Here is a 14970-nt window from a genome sequence, read left to right on the forward strand (position 1 = left end):
AAGGTCTGAGAATCTAACATTAAAAAAACATGGTAACCATAGTTGATAACACTGTATTGTATATCAACACCAATATACAATATCCTTTTGGGCCACACCAAAAGTCATCTCTACTCTTTAAGTGATGCATTTTATTATGTAAGGATTACACTTCAGTAAAATTGATTTTTCAGGTTAAAAAAAAACCTTAGGTTGGTGAGGATGTAGAGAAAAAGAAACATCTATGCACTCTTGGTGGGAATGTAAATTGGTACAGCCAGTATGGAAAGCATATGGAAATGTCTCAAAAAATGAAAAATAGAACTACCATATGATCCAGTAATTCCATTTCTGGGTTTATATCCAAAGGAAATTGAAACAGGATATCAAAGAAATACCAGCACTGCCGTTTTTATTGGAGCATTGTTCACCATAATCAAGATATGGAAACAGCCTAAGTGTCTATCAGTGGATGAAGGGATAAAGAATAATATAATATTCTATCATATATACATATATAAATTCCATCATATATATATAATGACAGAATATTATTCAGCCTTGACAAAGAAGGAAATCCTGCCATATGCAACAATATGAATTGAACTAGAGGGTATTTATATCAAGTAATATAAGCCAGACAGAGAAAGACAGTACTGCATGATATCACTTATCTGCAGAATCATTAAAAAAAAAAAGTCAGGAAAAAAAATTAAAAGTGCAAAAGTCGTTGCCAGTGGCTGGAGTTTGAGGGGAATAGGAAGAGTTTGGTAAAAGGGAACAAGCTTTCAGCTATAAAAGTCTTATAGCTGAGAATCTAACATAAAATGTGGTGACCATAGTTGATAGCACTATTTTATAATTGAAATTTGCTGAGAGTAGAACTTAAGTATTCTCACCTAGGAAAAATAATAAACGTGAGGTTATGGATGTGTTCATTAACTAGATGCGAGAATCCTCTCACAAAGTATATATGTATCAAAGCCTGATATTTAAATATCTTACAATTTCATACGTCAATTATACCTCAATAAACCAGAAATTTTTAAAAAATACCTTAGGAACTCTAGATAGTCTTTTCAAAGTTAAGGGGAAAAAAAGAACCTCAAATCAATGGCAGTGCTCTAATCTCCCAGGGTTTATTGCTCTCCTACAAGGAGAAGGGTCCCCCTTCCCCACCCTGCCATTTCCCAGGCAGGGGCCACTCTCTTAGTTGCCTTTGCTCAGTCCAGCCTCGCAGATCCAGCGGTAGGGTCTTTGGCAGGCATCGTCATTCCACTTGCCATCGGGGTGGAAATGGGCACAGTCCTCACCCCCACCCAGTCCATGCCCATGAAAGTCATCCGGCTGGCCTGGCTTCCAATTCCTGGTTGGGGAGGGGGAGGGTTGGTGTGAGAGGAAAACAGCCAGCTAGGAAGAACAGATAGAACAGAATCCAGGTTGGAGAGAAGGGGCTGTGGGCCAGACCCTGGAGGAGCAGAGCTGAAGAAGGAAGAAGGTACAGAAAGCCGAGGCACTCACTTGATGTTGGTCTCATAGTCTGACCCATCCACCCATTTCCAGACTCCATCCTGATCACTGAGGCCCATCCAGGTGAAGTAAGGACGTAGGTTGGCCTGGATAAAATCCTGGGACGACAGAAGGGCAGCGGTGACTTCCCCCGCCCCCCCACCCCCCACCCCAAGGCCAGCTCCTTGGACTATCAGTTCTGAACTTCATGGGTTCATTAAAGCCATGGAGGAAATTCAGGGTGTTGATCCCAATGCCGGAACAAGTGGAATCTCAGACTCTGGCTTAGATTGCAGTGGTTGCTAAAACTCCCCAGGTGATGCCAATGAGACCAGTCTTGGGACCTGAGCTTGAGGGCCTCACCTGTTCATCTCTGGAGTTGATGACTACCAGGTGGGCATTTTTCAGTTGGCAGTCTTTCTCAGCTTCTGGCCAGGGCTTCACCAAGGAAGAGAACCAGTAGCAACGGCCTTCATGCTCCAGCCAGTTGGTGGGACAGCAGGCTGTGTTTTGAGAGCCTAAGGGGCCGGGGTTGGGGGAGTGGCTGTGATGCTGCCCAGGGGGATGTGGGCAGGAACTGGCTCCAGGCATGCCCCGCACAGCTCTTACAATTGCTCTTGAGAGCATCCATCTTGCAGGTCAGGGAGTTCAGGTTCTTGACCAGCTGCTGGACTTGAAGGAGCATTTCAGAATCACCTGGGATGCACACAGATGGGCAGTGGGTACAGTGTCCTGGGTGTGGCTTCTGCTCCATGAGGCCCTGGAGACTGGGGGTCCATGCCCAGGACCCAGCCTAGGAACCGCCCTGCCCTGCCCTCCCACACACCTCATGCCCAGGTAGAAGGCAGTAAGGGCCTGACCTGCTTTGAGTTCTTCCAGCTCCTTCTCCAGCCTGTTCTCCAGAGAAAGCACCTTGTCATTCAAGCTACGGGCTGGAGGGGAGGGCACTCAGCACCCTGTTACTGCTCCCATTCCCCACCCTCCAGTCTGAGAGCCCAGTCCCCACCTCTCCACACCCTCTCCCTGAGGGTCTCACCAGCTTGCAGTTCTTGCTTGTGACTTTCCACCTCAGCTTTCAGTGATGTTATCATTTCTTGCAAGTTGCCACCTGGAGGATTCAGGGACTCAGGAGTCAGCCTCCACCCCTGCTCCACCCCACCCCACCTCAATCCAGAGCCCCTTTCATGTCAGGCTCACCCTGGGAGTTCAGTGCCTGGACCTCGGCCATACTGTTTGAAGTGAAGTTACTGAAACCTGTTCTCAGGGTCTGCAGGTCACTCTGAAACTTGAAATCTGATCAGGAGGATGGGACAATCAGTGCTAAGGGTTGTCAGGCCCTCTCTATGCCAGCATTGGGCTCCTAACACGCATCATCTCATGGGTCCCTTCAGTGACTCCACCCAAAAGGAGAGGTCCTATACTGCAAGTGAGGCAATTAAGGCTCAGAGAGAGGACATAATTTGACAACATCCCCCAGCTGACAAGTGACAGAATCAGCAGTCATCCTCATCCAATCACTCTTGCATTCAGCATCCCCACCACACCTCGTTATTTCTCTCTTCCTTGCCCATCATGTGCCACTCACTTTGGTATCCCATCACACAGATGCTGGCCAGCAGGAGGCTGAGGCCCAGAGAGAGCAGGAGGAGGCAAGGGCTGGAGAGGAGCCGCTTCAGAAAGGTCTGGGAAGAAAACAGCACTGCAGGAGGAGAGGGTGTCAGGAGGAGGGGGTCCAGGTGGTGGGACAGACGGGGCTGAGGATGGGGCCACAGGGACCTCTCAGGGAGGAGGCCAGTGCAGCTCATGCTGGTGGGAGGCCGGATGAGAACTGGGGGACCAGGGGTGTCCAGGTCTCTGACTCCTCATGGACCAGCCCAAGTGCTCAGATACAGGGGCCCCTCACATGCCTGGGGATATGTGTACACAAAGACACACAGACAGAGGACCATCGCAATGTGTAAGGTCCTCTCATCAGAGCTGGGGAGGTAGCAGGAGGACCCAGAGAGAGCGAGGGGCAGCCCACACTCTAAGCCCACAAGGCAAGCTCACACTCAAGGGCGAAAACACATTAGAAAGACAGTTTACGCTTTTGCCCTTCCTCAGCACACAGGAAGTCAGGCCCACTATGGATCTTAAATTCTCTTCATACCAGGTCCCCCAGAGGCTGGGCCCTGACCCCCTTCAGAGTGGGGGACCCCACCAGGACACATGGTAGAGGTGCAGACATGACACACTTGACAGCAGAAAGCCTTCTAAACATATTAAGAAGAGGCTTAGCAAAGACTGTTTCCCCTTTCCTTTACCTTCTGTAAACCTCTGGCTTTTTTTCTCACTCTCCAAGTACTGAAGGTCTTCGTACTTCACTGACATGTTTGGACCAACACGGTCTCTGAGACTGTTGGAGCAGAAGTGGAGGCCGAGGCAGTAGGCAGGCCGGGGCAGGAGCTGGATTAAAGGGGGAACGCGGGGACCAGGGAGGAGCTGCAAGGCAGGGCTGGAGATGAGAAAAGAGTGAGGTTTGAAAAGGAACCCATGGTGAAGGCTAGGAATGGGGAAGGGCTTGGGTTTGCAGCCGAGGTCAGAGGTGGGGTCAGGGATGAGGTTTGAGCTAGGGTCAGGTTGAGTCTGGAGTGATGGTGGAGGTGAAGTTGGAGCTAAATGCATTGCTAGGACTAGGTCTGATGTTGGGGCTGGAACCGAGGTTGCATCTTCTACTAGGATCAGTACTCATCCTGGGGTCAGTACTGGGATCAGTACTCGTGTTGAAGCCATGAATGGAGATAGACATAGGCTTGGTGCTGAAGTTGAAAATAGGACAGAGTTGAGGTTCAAGCTTTCGGGGGGTGGGGGAGAGGGGCAGGCTGGTGTTAAGAGTCAAGCTAACTTGGGAATTTTCTGGCAGTCCAATGGTTAAGGCTCCATGCTTCTACTTCACAGGGCAGGAGTTTCATCCCTAGTTCCTAGGATCCTGTGTGTCCTGCTGGGCTGCCCCCAAGGTTTTTTTTTTTTAATGATGTAAGAACTCTGGGGGTGAAGCTGCCACTGGGGTTGGTATGGGGTTTGAGATGTGGCTGGAGTAGGGGCTGAAGACAGGGCTAGAACCGGGCTAGGGAAGGGGTTGACTGTAAGTATCAGTTTGTGACCAAGGTTGTAGCTACCCTGCTGCTGCTAAGTCGCTTCAGTTGTGTCCGACTCTTTGTGACCCCATAGACGGCAGCCCACCAGGCTCCCCCGTCCCTGGGAGTCTCCAGGCAAGAACACTGGAGTGGGTTGCCATTTCCTTCTCCAATGCATGAAAGTGAAAAGTGAAAGTGAAGTCGCTCGGTCGTGCCCGACTTTTAGCGACCCCATGGACTGCAGCCCACCAGGCTCCTCCATCCATGGGATTTTCCAGGCAACAGTACTGGAGTGGGGTGCCATTGCCTTCTCCCTAATTTAATCCAAATCCAATGAAGGGAATAGAGTTGAAAATCTCCCATGAGTCATTAAATCCCCAACCTGCCCCCTTATATATCTTACCATTGAGTTCCACCAAAGACCCATGGTCCCTTCTCCCTGCTTTCTCTGACATCCTCCCTGCCCTTTTAGTCTCACATGCATCCCTGGCCCCTTTACCTGTGAGAAGTCAAGAGGCTGTGATTCTTGAGTTCTTTGTGCAGCAATGACCAGAGTTGGAAAAAACGAAATCCCGGACAGTTGGGATGGGGGTGGCCGATGGAAGAGTCACCTGAGTGGAGACCTGCTAGTCTTTGTGTCTGAATGACCAAGAGTCTATAAACTGGGAAACTCCCATTTCCTCAATTTGAGGAAGTAACTAATAAGAAGGAATTGAAATCAAAACTCAGGCAGAGGTGGCGTGTGTAGGGCAGCTGGACTTTTTTAGACCTCCAGTGACTTCCTTAATTTTACTATTTGGCAGTGAAACATTGGATCAGAAGGAACCAGAGTTCCAGTGTTGCTCTTCCTCTGTCCCGCACCGCCTTACATTTCCTTGATGTGAACATCTCGGAATTGTTGACATCTCCATCATTGCAAACCCAGGTCCAGAGGAGCCCTTTGCTCTACTCTTGCTCAATCCTGACCCAAGGCCCCTGACATCTTCCTCTGGGGCCTCAGCCAGCAAGCTCCCTGAGTTCTGGCCAGCTCTCCTTGTTATCAAGTCCAAGCTTGCTCTGATCACTAAATGACAGGGACAAGGTGTTGAGGCAAGGAAAAAGACTTTATTCAGAATGCAGGCACTGGACTTCCAGAAGATGGCAGAATAACGTCTCAAAATAACCATCTTCTTTTATAGACCAGAGATGGGGTCAGGAAAGGGGTGAGGAAACAAAGTAAAAAGGCTATTAGTCTTGCAAATATCTCCTAGAATGGCAAACCTCAGGCAGGGATGTGTTGATTTTTTCCTTCCTTCCATCCACAGATGGACAGGGTCCTGAACACTTTAACAGTCAGGCAGAGGGGCAGATGCTCTGAGGCAGGTCTTTATGTATGATTATAATAAAAAATCCAACTCAGAGAAACAGTTCCAACATGGAGTGAGAATTGGCTTTTCCCTGCTACATCCTCATATCGTTTGAATGGAGGGAAGAGGTGGTGGAGAATAGGACCCCCTGGCTGGAATGGAAAGGGAGGATCCAGGAGAAAGAATAGAATTTATTGAGCATCAAATCTGTGATGAGGATTGTGCCAGACATTTGCATTAACCGTTCAATTCCCACAAGATTGTTGGGAGGAATTTTGGATGAAGAATTTAGGCTCAGAACCATCCTGTGACTTGCCCGAGATCACTCGCCTGATAAGCATAAGAGCCAGAATTCCAGCCTAGGGCTGCCCCACACCCTAGCCTGGGCTTTCTCTGAATATACTATCTTCATGAAAGGGGTTCAGTTTAATACTGTCAGCTCTCTAAATCCCTCTAAGGGGTTTTCCCTGAATTCACACATACAATCTTTTCATAGGAAAGATTATTAGTATCTTAAAAGGGGAAGAAGGAAAGCAAATACATTTCAGATTCTATTTTCTAGTTAAATGGGATTGTGCTCTGATAATTGCATTTTAAAACTCATTTAACATTTTGTTAAGACTATTTGGCCACATCAGTTCATAAACTGTCCTTTATTTCTTTTTTAACTTCATCTCATTTCATAAGCTGTGCCATAATTTATTGACTAAGCTTTTTCCCTTATGATAAACATTTAGGTTTTTTCCAGTATGCTTTTGCTTTCTTGCTTTGCATTTATTCAGTGTTTGGATTAGTATCTGTTACAGGCTGGGTTTTTGGAATCAATGTGGAGACTGAATATGGGGTACAGTTTAGTTCTTAGGGATCACACCTGTGAAGGAAGGGGAGAGAAGGTGGTGGTAGAGGGAGAAGTTAGAGCTACAAAGACCCCACAAAGCTTCAGCACATCCGACAGGGGCTTCTAGGGGTTCAGACTGCACTCGCTGTCAGAGCTGCCCATTGCTTCATGGAAATGGGGCCTTTATTACCTGATCTCGCTCAGTTAGCTGATACGGCTATCACAGCAGGGATGGGGCCTCAGGGGAAGTGGCTGTGTTGTGTGTACAGGTTACACACCCCATGACTTGGCACCAAGTCCTTTTTGGAAGTGAGGTCTGGCTGTCTTATCTTTGTGTCTATCACAGTACTGCTTTACATTCACACATTAATTGGGGGATAATCAAATTTTTGCATTATTGAATCTTTCCCACAAAGAACATTGTATGTTTCTCCATTCATTTATCCAAGTGGTAGGGACAGAATGAAGGGACAAAATAGGTGATTAAATAGTTAATCCCACCAAGGGTTTGTAATTAGAAAAATATGGGAGACCCCCATAAGTTAATGATTACTCAAGGTTTGCTTAATAACAGAACCATGCAACAGAAGCACGGGACATGCCCCCAAACAATAAAACAATGGTTGCATAAGACCTACATAGTGAGTGCCCAGTGAACTCAGTCAGTTAATGATCCCTAGTACATGTTCTCTAAATACACAAAAAACAATAATTTGTGGGTCTAGCTTGGCCACACAGGGACAGGGAAACTCCCCTGCTCAACTTGGAGGAGGAGCTGATGAGGGAAGCATGACGTCAACTCAAGAAAGACAAAGAGGGGTTTCCCCCTCCGCTGCTTTCCCTTCGATTAAAACACTGCAGCCCACTAAGTCTTCAGGGTGCAGCATTTCTCGCCCACCTGACTGTGGGCCCCTAAGTATCCTAGTCTAATAAATAGCTTATCTACCACTTTGCTCTTGCTGAACTCTGCTCTGAACTGAGACATAAAGGACTACAATATTGGAGCTCTTTGGACCCCGCCTGAAATGACACCAATCGGTTTCACAAGCATTCACCCATCCATTCAAAAACATTTATTGGGTGTTAATAAAAGAAAATGTCACATATGGAGGTATGGGAAAGTCATTCTGGCTTTTTTATGAGCTAACTTGAATTGTATGCCAAGTTATGACAATGTGTTTGTGAACTGTCAAATACACATTGTGCATCCACTTTAATTATTTAGAGGGAAGAACACACTGACCAGAAGTAAAGAATGTCCATGTCAAAAATAAAGATGAAATTCTCCTCTTCCTGGGATGCCAATGCTGCTCCTCCTTTGACCATAAGACTCCCTTCCCAGGTGCCAAGGCCATGCTTCTTACTGTGTATGTTTTGGTCTGGTTGTTTTTAAAATCTGGAAGAAACATATTTCTGAATTATTTAATGTTCTGACACAATAGAAAACTATGCTGAAACTCTGGACCAGTTAATTTCTCAGAGAAATCTGAGAAGTTGGCTTTGGGGCTATAGTCCTCAGCTAGGCTCAAAGAGAATTCTTTTCTATTCTTATTATGGCTTATTGATTATTTTCATCAACAGTGTCTACAATATGCCAGGCCCCCTCCTTCAGAAGAGACATCCTGCAGAAGTAAACAAACAGATAAGAAAGGACCTGGTCACAGAGCTTATATTCTAGTGGGTGACAGATAAACAGAATAAGTGAGTAAAACACATATAATGTCACGCAGTGATAAATGCTAAGGAAGACAATATAGCAAGGAGATGGGTACAATAAGGTCAATTTTTAACAGGCTGTCATGACTAGGATGTCAAGAACAACCTTACTGAGGGACTTCCCTGGTGGTCCAATGGTTAAGAATCCACCTTCCAAGGCAGGAAACACGGGTTCAATCCCTGGTTGGGGAATTAAGATCCCACATGCCTTGGGGGGCAGCTAAGCCTGCAGCAACAAACGATCCTGATGCAATAAGAAATAAATACTTTTTTTTATTTTTCAAAAGAATAATCTTAGTGAGAAGTTGATATCCAAGCAAAGGCCCAAAGGAGGTGAGGGAGAAGTAGATGACACTCAGCTAGGAAACCTGGAGCTCCAACTCTTCAGGGCCTGTAGGCTATCGTCACAGATTTGACTTAGAGGGGCAGGCTTTGTGGGGGTGACAGCAGAGGAGTGAGTGGGCTGGTTTATATTTTAACTGTGACAATGTGACTCTTGCGAATTTTGTGAAAAGGGACCAGAGTTGGGTTGGGGGGGAGGGAAGAGAGATAAATTAGGAGCTTGGGACGAGCATACATACACACTGCTACATAGTGGCTCAGCTGATAAAGAATCTACCTGCAATGTGGGAGACCTGGGTTCGATCCCTGGGTTGGGAGGATCCCCTGGAGAAGGAAAAGGATACCCACTCCAATATTCTGACCTGGAGAATTCCATGGACTGTATAGACCTTGAGGGTCGCAAAGAGTTGGACACAATGAGCGACTTTCATTTTCGCATATAAAATAGATAACTAAAAAGAACTTCCAGTATCACATAGGAAACTACTCAACATTCTGTAATAACCGATATGGGTAACAAATCTGAAAAAGAATGAATATATATACAGCATATGTATAACTGAATCACTTAACTGTACACCTGAAACTAACACAATGTAAATCAACTAGACCCCAATAAAACTGAGAAAAAACTATTGTAATATCTGGTTGAGAGATGATGGTGGTTTGTGCATGGTGCTGGTGAAAAACGTTTTGATTCTGAACACATTGTGAAGGTAGAATTGATGGGATTTTCTGCTGATAAACTGTATGTGGATCTCACCCACAGATGAAACAGTTCTCCTTCTATGCCTCTAAATAAATGAAACTTTGAGCATTTTCCATAAGTTGCTAACTCTCTAGGAAAAACAGCTTTCCCCCTGGCTATGCGATGCTGATGCCTTAAGATCTGTCATGACATTTTGTGAATAGGATAATCATTGAGAGAAGTTCTGTTTTGCCATCAGGAGCAGACTGATAAAAATTTGTTAAATCTGATAATTGTGCAGAATTTTTCTTTGGATATGTGGTGTGATTTACTTGATAAGGTTGCCCTACCAAAGTCTGATTCCCTTATAATTTTTTTTTTTTTAGTTTCAGCACAGCAGTATAATTTATATCCCTCTTACTCATTCCTTGTAAATATATTTATTATCCATATTGCTATTTAATTTTTCTCAAAAACTGTTACACAGAGGCTTGTATTGTTTACGTATCAATCATGACACAGGTCTGAAACAGACACTTGTCCCTGTCCTCCTGGGAACCCACACACAGAAGAACCAACAGATGAAAACTTAGTCAAATATGCTGTTGAAACCATTTACCTCAGACTGGGACTCGAACCCAGCCAAAACCCAGTTTGGGTTTCAAATCCATGTGGCTGGGACTCAAACCCAGCCAAAACCCTGCTTGAGACTTGAACCCAAATGGCTGGACTCAGACCTAGCCAAAGCCCACGGTACCTGGTTTCAGGACCTAATGAAGCTTGGGTTCTTGATGTCTCACCATAGAAAGAATTCAGTGAGAGACAAAATGATAGGTAAGAAGTGGATTTATTCAGATACAGAGAGAAGCACACTCCACAGAGTGTGGGCCATCTCAGAGGACAAGTTCGGTGAGGAAATGTAGCATGGTTATTTTTTATAAGCTGGGTAATTTCATATGCTAATGAGTCAATCCTAACGGACTGACAAACCAGTCAATCATAAAGGAAATCAGTCCTGACTATTCATTGGAAGTACTGATGCTAAAGCTGAAATCCCAATACTTTGGCCACCTGATTTGTAGAACTGACTCATTGGAAAAGACCCTGATGCTGGGAAAGATTGAAGGTGGGAGGAGAAGGGGCCGACAGAGGATGAGATGGCTGGATGGCGTCACCGACTCGATGGACATGAGTTTGGGTGGACTCCAGCAGTTGGTGATGGACAGGGATGCTTGGCGTGCTGCAGTCCATGGGGTCTCAGAGTTGGACATGACTGAGTGATTGAACTGAGTGAGTGGGAGGATTATTCCAACTATTTTTGGGAGGGGGTGGAGGTTTCCAGGATTTGGGCCACTGACCACTCCTTGGTCTCTTAACAGTGGCTTGGAACTGTCAAGGGACCTCTGAGTGTGTCATTTCATTTGCTGTCATTTCTAGTCTTCTCTGCCATCTTGGTCCCATTTGATTCTAATTGGTTTATGTTGTGACCTTGGTCTATGTCATTCTTTCAAAAGTTGTGCCCTGCCCCTTTCCCTCCTATTACACTTTCAGTGATCCAGATAATGTTCTTTCTGTGATCTGAGGTGGGATTTAATTTTTTTAGAGTAAGAAAAGATTAAGTATAGGGACTTCCTTGGTAGTCCAGTGGCTAAGACTCTGTGCTCACAATGCAGGGGCATGAATTTGATCCCTGATCAGGGAACTAGACCCCACTTGGCACAACTAAGAGTTCCACAGCCACAACTAAAGACCCCGGATGTTGCGATGTTAGGCAAATTAAGGGGAGGAAGTCTTGTCCAGGCTTCAGAAACAGGAGAGCAGGCCCTTGACCTTGCTGCTGATCTGCCTGGACACTGTCCAGTTACTGCCTGGATTCCATGCCTGCCCTCAAGCACAGCACTTGAGATAAGAAAGGGAGTGGGTCTTGGAATTCTAGGGCCCCTGGAGTCTGGCCAGCTGCTCAGGGTTTAATGAAATCCTAAGACTCACAAGATAAAACACACCACATTGTAACAAGGGTAAAGTGAAACCAGTGCTGCATTTTTGCAAGCAAACTGCTGGTGATATCAGTTTGCAGCCTGTGATTACAAGCGGGAGCCCCTGAAACTGCAATCTGAAGTCTCAACCCATGGAGTGGACGCACTGCCCGGGACATTTTCCCAATTAAGATTCCAGATTGCTGTTACTTGGGACTTCCCAGAGCTGTTACTCCGAAAGTTGAAATTCATAAGAGCACATCCACAGCCTCCCTGCACTTTTCTTGCCTCTCTCAAATAGCACTCCAGGATCCCAACAAAGTTTGCAGCTTAACTACGGGCTTCCCAAGTGGCACAGTGGTAAAGAACCTGTTTGCGGTGCAGGAGATGCAGGAGACTTGGGTTCAGACTCTGGGTTGGGAAGATCCCCTGGAGAAGAAAATGGCAACCCATTCCAGTATTCTTGTCCAAGGAATATCCCTTGGACAAAGGAGCCTGACAGGCTACCGTCCATGCGGTAGCCTTTGCTACCGTTGCAAAGAGTTGGACATGACTGAAGCAACTGAGCACATTGGGCTAAGAGGAGGTGAAGAAGCGGTCCTCTCCCCTGGATGACTCTCTGGCTACACGCACGAATTCCCTCAAAATCATCTCAACTCCCTACTTTTCACTTACAGAGTCTGGTAAGGAGAATGGTTTTTTATCACCTCTTAGTAAGTCCTGACTCCATGTCTTCTGCCCCTCCCTGAGTTTCTTTTCCAGGTTTATTGAGATATAATTGACATGTCATGGGGTCACAAAGAGTCGGACACAACTGAGAGACTGAACTGACTGAACTGAACTGAACATTGTGTAAGTTTTGGAAAAAACTCTGATGCTGGGAGGGATTGCGGGCAGGAGGAGAAGGGGACGACCCAGGATGAGATGGCTGGATGGCATTACGGACTCGATGGACGTGAGTCTGAGTGAACTGTGGGAGATGGTGATGGACAGGGAGGCCTGGCGTGCTGCGATTCATGGGGTCGCAAAGAGTTGGACACGACTGAGCGACTGAAATGAACTGAACTGAACTGAACTGAAGGTATACAATGTGTTGATTTAATATATTTATATGTTGTAAAATGACTGTCTCCACAGTATTACCTACCACTTCCAGCCCATTTCATATTTAGCATTTCTTTTGTGTGTGTGGTGAGAATATTTAAGAACTCCTCTGTTAGCAACATTCAGGTATATGATATAATATCATTAGATATGGTCACCATGCTGTACATTAGATTCCCCAAACTTGTGAATCTTATCATGGAAGTTTGTGCCTTTTGACCTATATCTCCCCATTTCCCCCATTCCTCAGTTCTTCTCGGCTTTAAATGTATTAATTAAAGCATTTGTCAATAATCATTCTCACTTTGCAGAATTCAACGAAAGTTCTTTCAAAACGGGAAAAGCATCACTTACCTTCCTATTTCAAATGGCCTTGCCCTGTCTCTCAGTTCCTTAATTGGGCTTGCCAAATTTTTATTTATCCCATTAGTCTTTTCAGAAGTGAGATTTTTGGAATTACCTGGTGGTCCAGTGGCTAAGACTCAGCACTCCTAATAAAGGGGGCCTGGGTTCGATCTCTGGTCAGGAAACTAGATCCCACGTGCCACAACTAAGACCCTATGCAGCCAAAAAGAAAAAGACGTGAGATTTTCAAAAAGGATAAACAAGCCACAGATTTGGAGAAAATGCTTGCAATCCACATCTTCAACTAAAGTCTGGTATCTAGAATAAATAAAGAATTCTAAAGACTCAACAATAAAAGAAAGAAAATCCAACTAGAAAATGGGCAAAAGACATGAAGAGACATTGTGTCAAAGAGGATATACAGATGGACAATAAGCCCTTAAAGGGATGCACAATGTTAGCCATCAGTTCAGTTTAGTCTCTCAGTAGTGTCCGACTCTTTGTGACCCCATGCACTGCAGCATGCCAGGCCTTCCTGTCCATCACCAACTCCCGGATTTCACCCAAACTATGTCCATCTAGTCGGTGATGCCATCCAGCCATCTCATCCTCTGTCGTCCCCTTCTCCTCCTGCCTCCAATCCCTCCCAGCATCAGAGTCTTTTCCAATGAGTCAACTCTTCGCATGAGGTGGCCAAAGTACTGGAGCTTCAGCTTTAGCATCAGTCCTTCCAAAGAACACCCAGGACTGATCTCCTTTAGAATGGACTGGTTGGATCTCCTTGCAGTCCAAGGGACTCTCAAGAGTCTTCTCCAACACCACAGTTCAAAAGTATCAATTCTTTGGCATTCAGCTTTCTTCACAGTCCAACTCTCACATCCATACATGACACAGGAAAAACCATAGCCTTGACTAGATGGACCTTTGTTGGCAAAGTAATGTCTCTGCTTTTGAATACGCTGTCTAGGTTAGTCATAACTTTCCTTCCAAGGAGTAAGCCTCTTTTAATTTCATGGCTGCAATCACCATCTGCAGTGATTTTGGAGCCCCCAAAAATAAAGTCAGCTATTGTTTCCACTGTTTTCCCATCTATTTCCCATGAAGGGATGGGACCAGATGCCATGATCTTCTTTTTCTGAATGTTGAGCTTTAAGCCAACTTTTTCACTCTCCTCTTTCATTTTCAAGAGGCTTTTTAGTTCCTCTTCACTTTCTGCCATAAGGGTGGTGTCATCTGCATATCTGAGGTTATTGATATTTCTCCTGGCAATCTTGATTCCAGCTTCTGCTTCTTCCAGCCCAGCATTTCTCATGATGTACTCTGCATAGAAGTTAAATAAGCAGGGTAACAATATACAGACTTGACGTCCTCCTTTTCCTATTTGGAACCAGTCTGTTGTTCCATGTCCAGTTCTAACTGTTGCTTCCTAACTTGCATATAAGTTTCTCAAGAGGCGGGTCAGGTGGTCTGGTATTCCCATCTCTTTCAGAATTTTCCACAGTTTCTTGTGATCCACACAGTCAAAGGCTTTGGCATAGTCAATAAAGCAGAAATAGATGTTTTTCTGGAACTCTCTTGCTTTTTCCATGGTCCAGCAGATGTTGGCAATTTGATCTCTGGTTCCTCCGCCTTTTCGAAAACCAGCTTGAACATCAGGGAGTTCACGGTTCACGTATTGCTGAAGCCTGGCTTGGAGAATTTTGAGCATTACTTTACTAGCGTGTGAGATGAGTGCAATTGTACGGTAGTTTGAGCATTCTTTGACATTGCCTTTCTTTGGGAATGGAATGAAAACTGACCTTTTCCGGTCCTGTGGCCACTGCTGAGTTTCCAGATTTGTTGGCATATTGAGTGCAGCACTTTCACAGCATCATCTTTTAGGATTTGAAATAGCTCAACTGGAATTCCATCACCTCCACTAGCTTTGTTCATAGTGATGCTTTCTAAGGCCCACCTGACTTCACATTCCAGAATGTCTGGCTCTAGGTGAGTGATCACACCAGCGTGATTA

General features: G+C 45.4%; 1 protein-coding gene across 1 annotated transcript; it reads right to left on the minus strand.

Moving 5' to 3' along the window:
- On the minus strand, positions 1094–5252 carry LOC106503212 (C-type lectin domain family 10 member A). Its single transcript, XM_013972063.2, has 10 exons — positions 5104–5252; positions 3792–3982; positions 3074–3187; positions 2686–2781; positions 2525–2596; positions 2349–2420; positions 2098–2184; positions 1852–2006; positions 1501–1607; positions 1094–1345 (listed from the first exon to the last, which is right to left on the minus strand). Exons 2-10 carry the CDS (start codon positions 3856–3858, stop codon positions 1189–1191), a joined length of 927 nt encoding a protein of 308 aa, XP_013827517.1. The 5' UTR covers positions 3859–3982; positions 5104–5252; the 3' UTR covers positions 1094–1188.

The sequence above is a fragment of the Capra hircus genome, chromosome 19 (assembly GCF_001704415.2).
Source record: "Capra hircus breed San Clemente chromosome 19, ASM170441v1, whole genome shotgun sequence".
In the NCBI taxonomy this organism is placed as follows: Eukaryota; Metazoa; Chordata; class Mammalia; order Artiodactyla; family Bovidae; genus Capra; species Capra hircus.

Excerpts from the sequence above, each read along its gene's own strand:
- LOC106503212 (XM_013972063.2), bottom strand. The coding sequence starts at position 3,858 with ATGTCAGTGAAGTACGAAGACCTTCAGTACTTGGAGAGTGAGAAAAAA. Across the intron at positions 2,007-2,097 it reads GGATGCTCTCAAGAGCAATT|GCTCTCAAAACACAGCCTGC; the intron begins GTAAGAGCTGTG and ends CCGGCCCCTTAG. Across the intron at positions 1,608-1,851 it reads TCAACTCCAGAGATGAACAG|GATTTTATCCAGGCCAACCT; the intron begins GTGAGGCCCTCA and ends CTGTCGTCCCAG.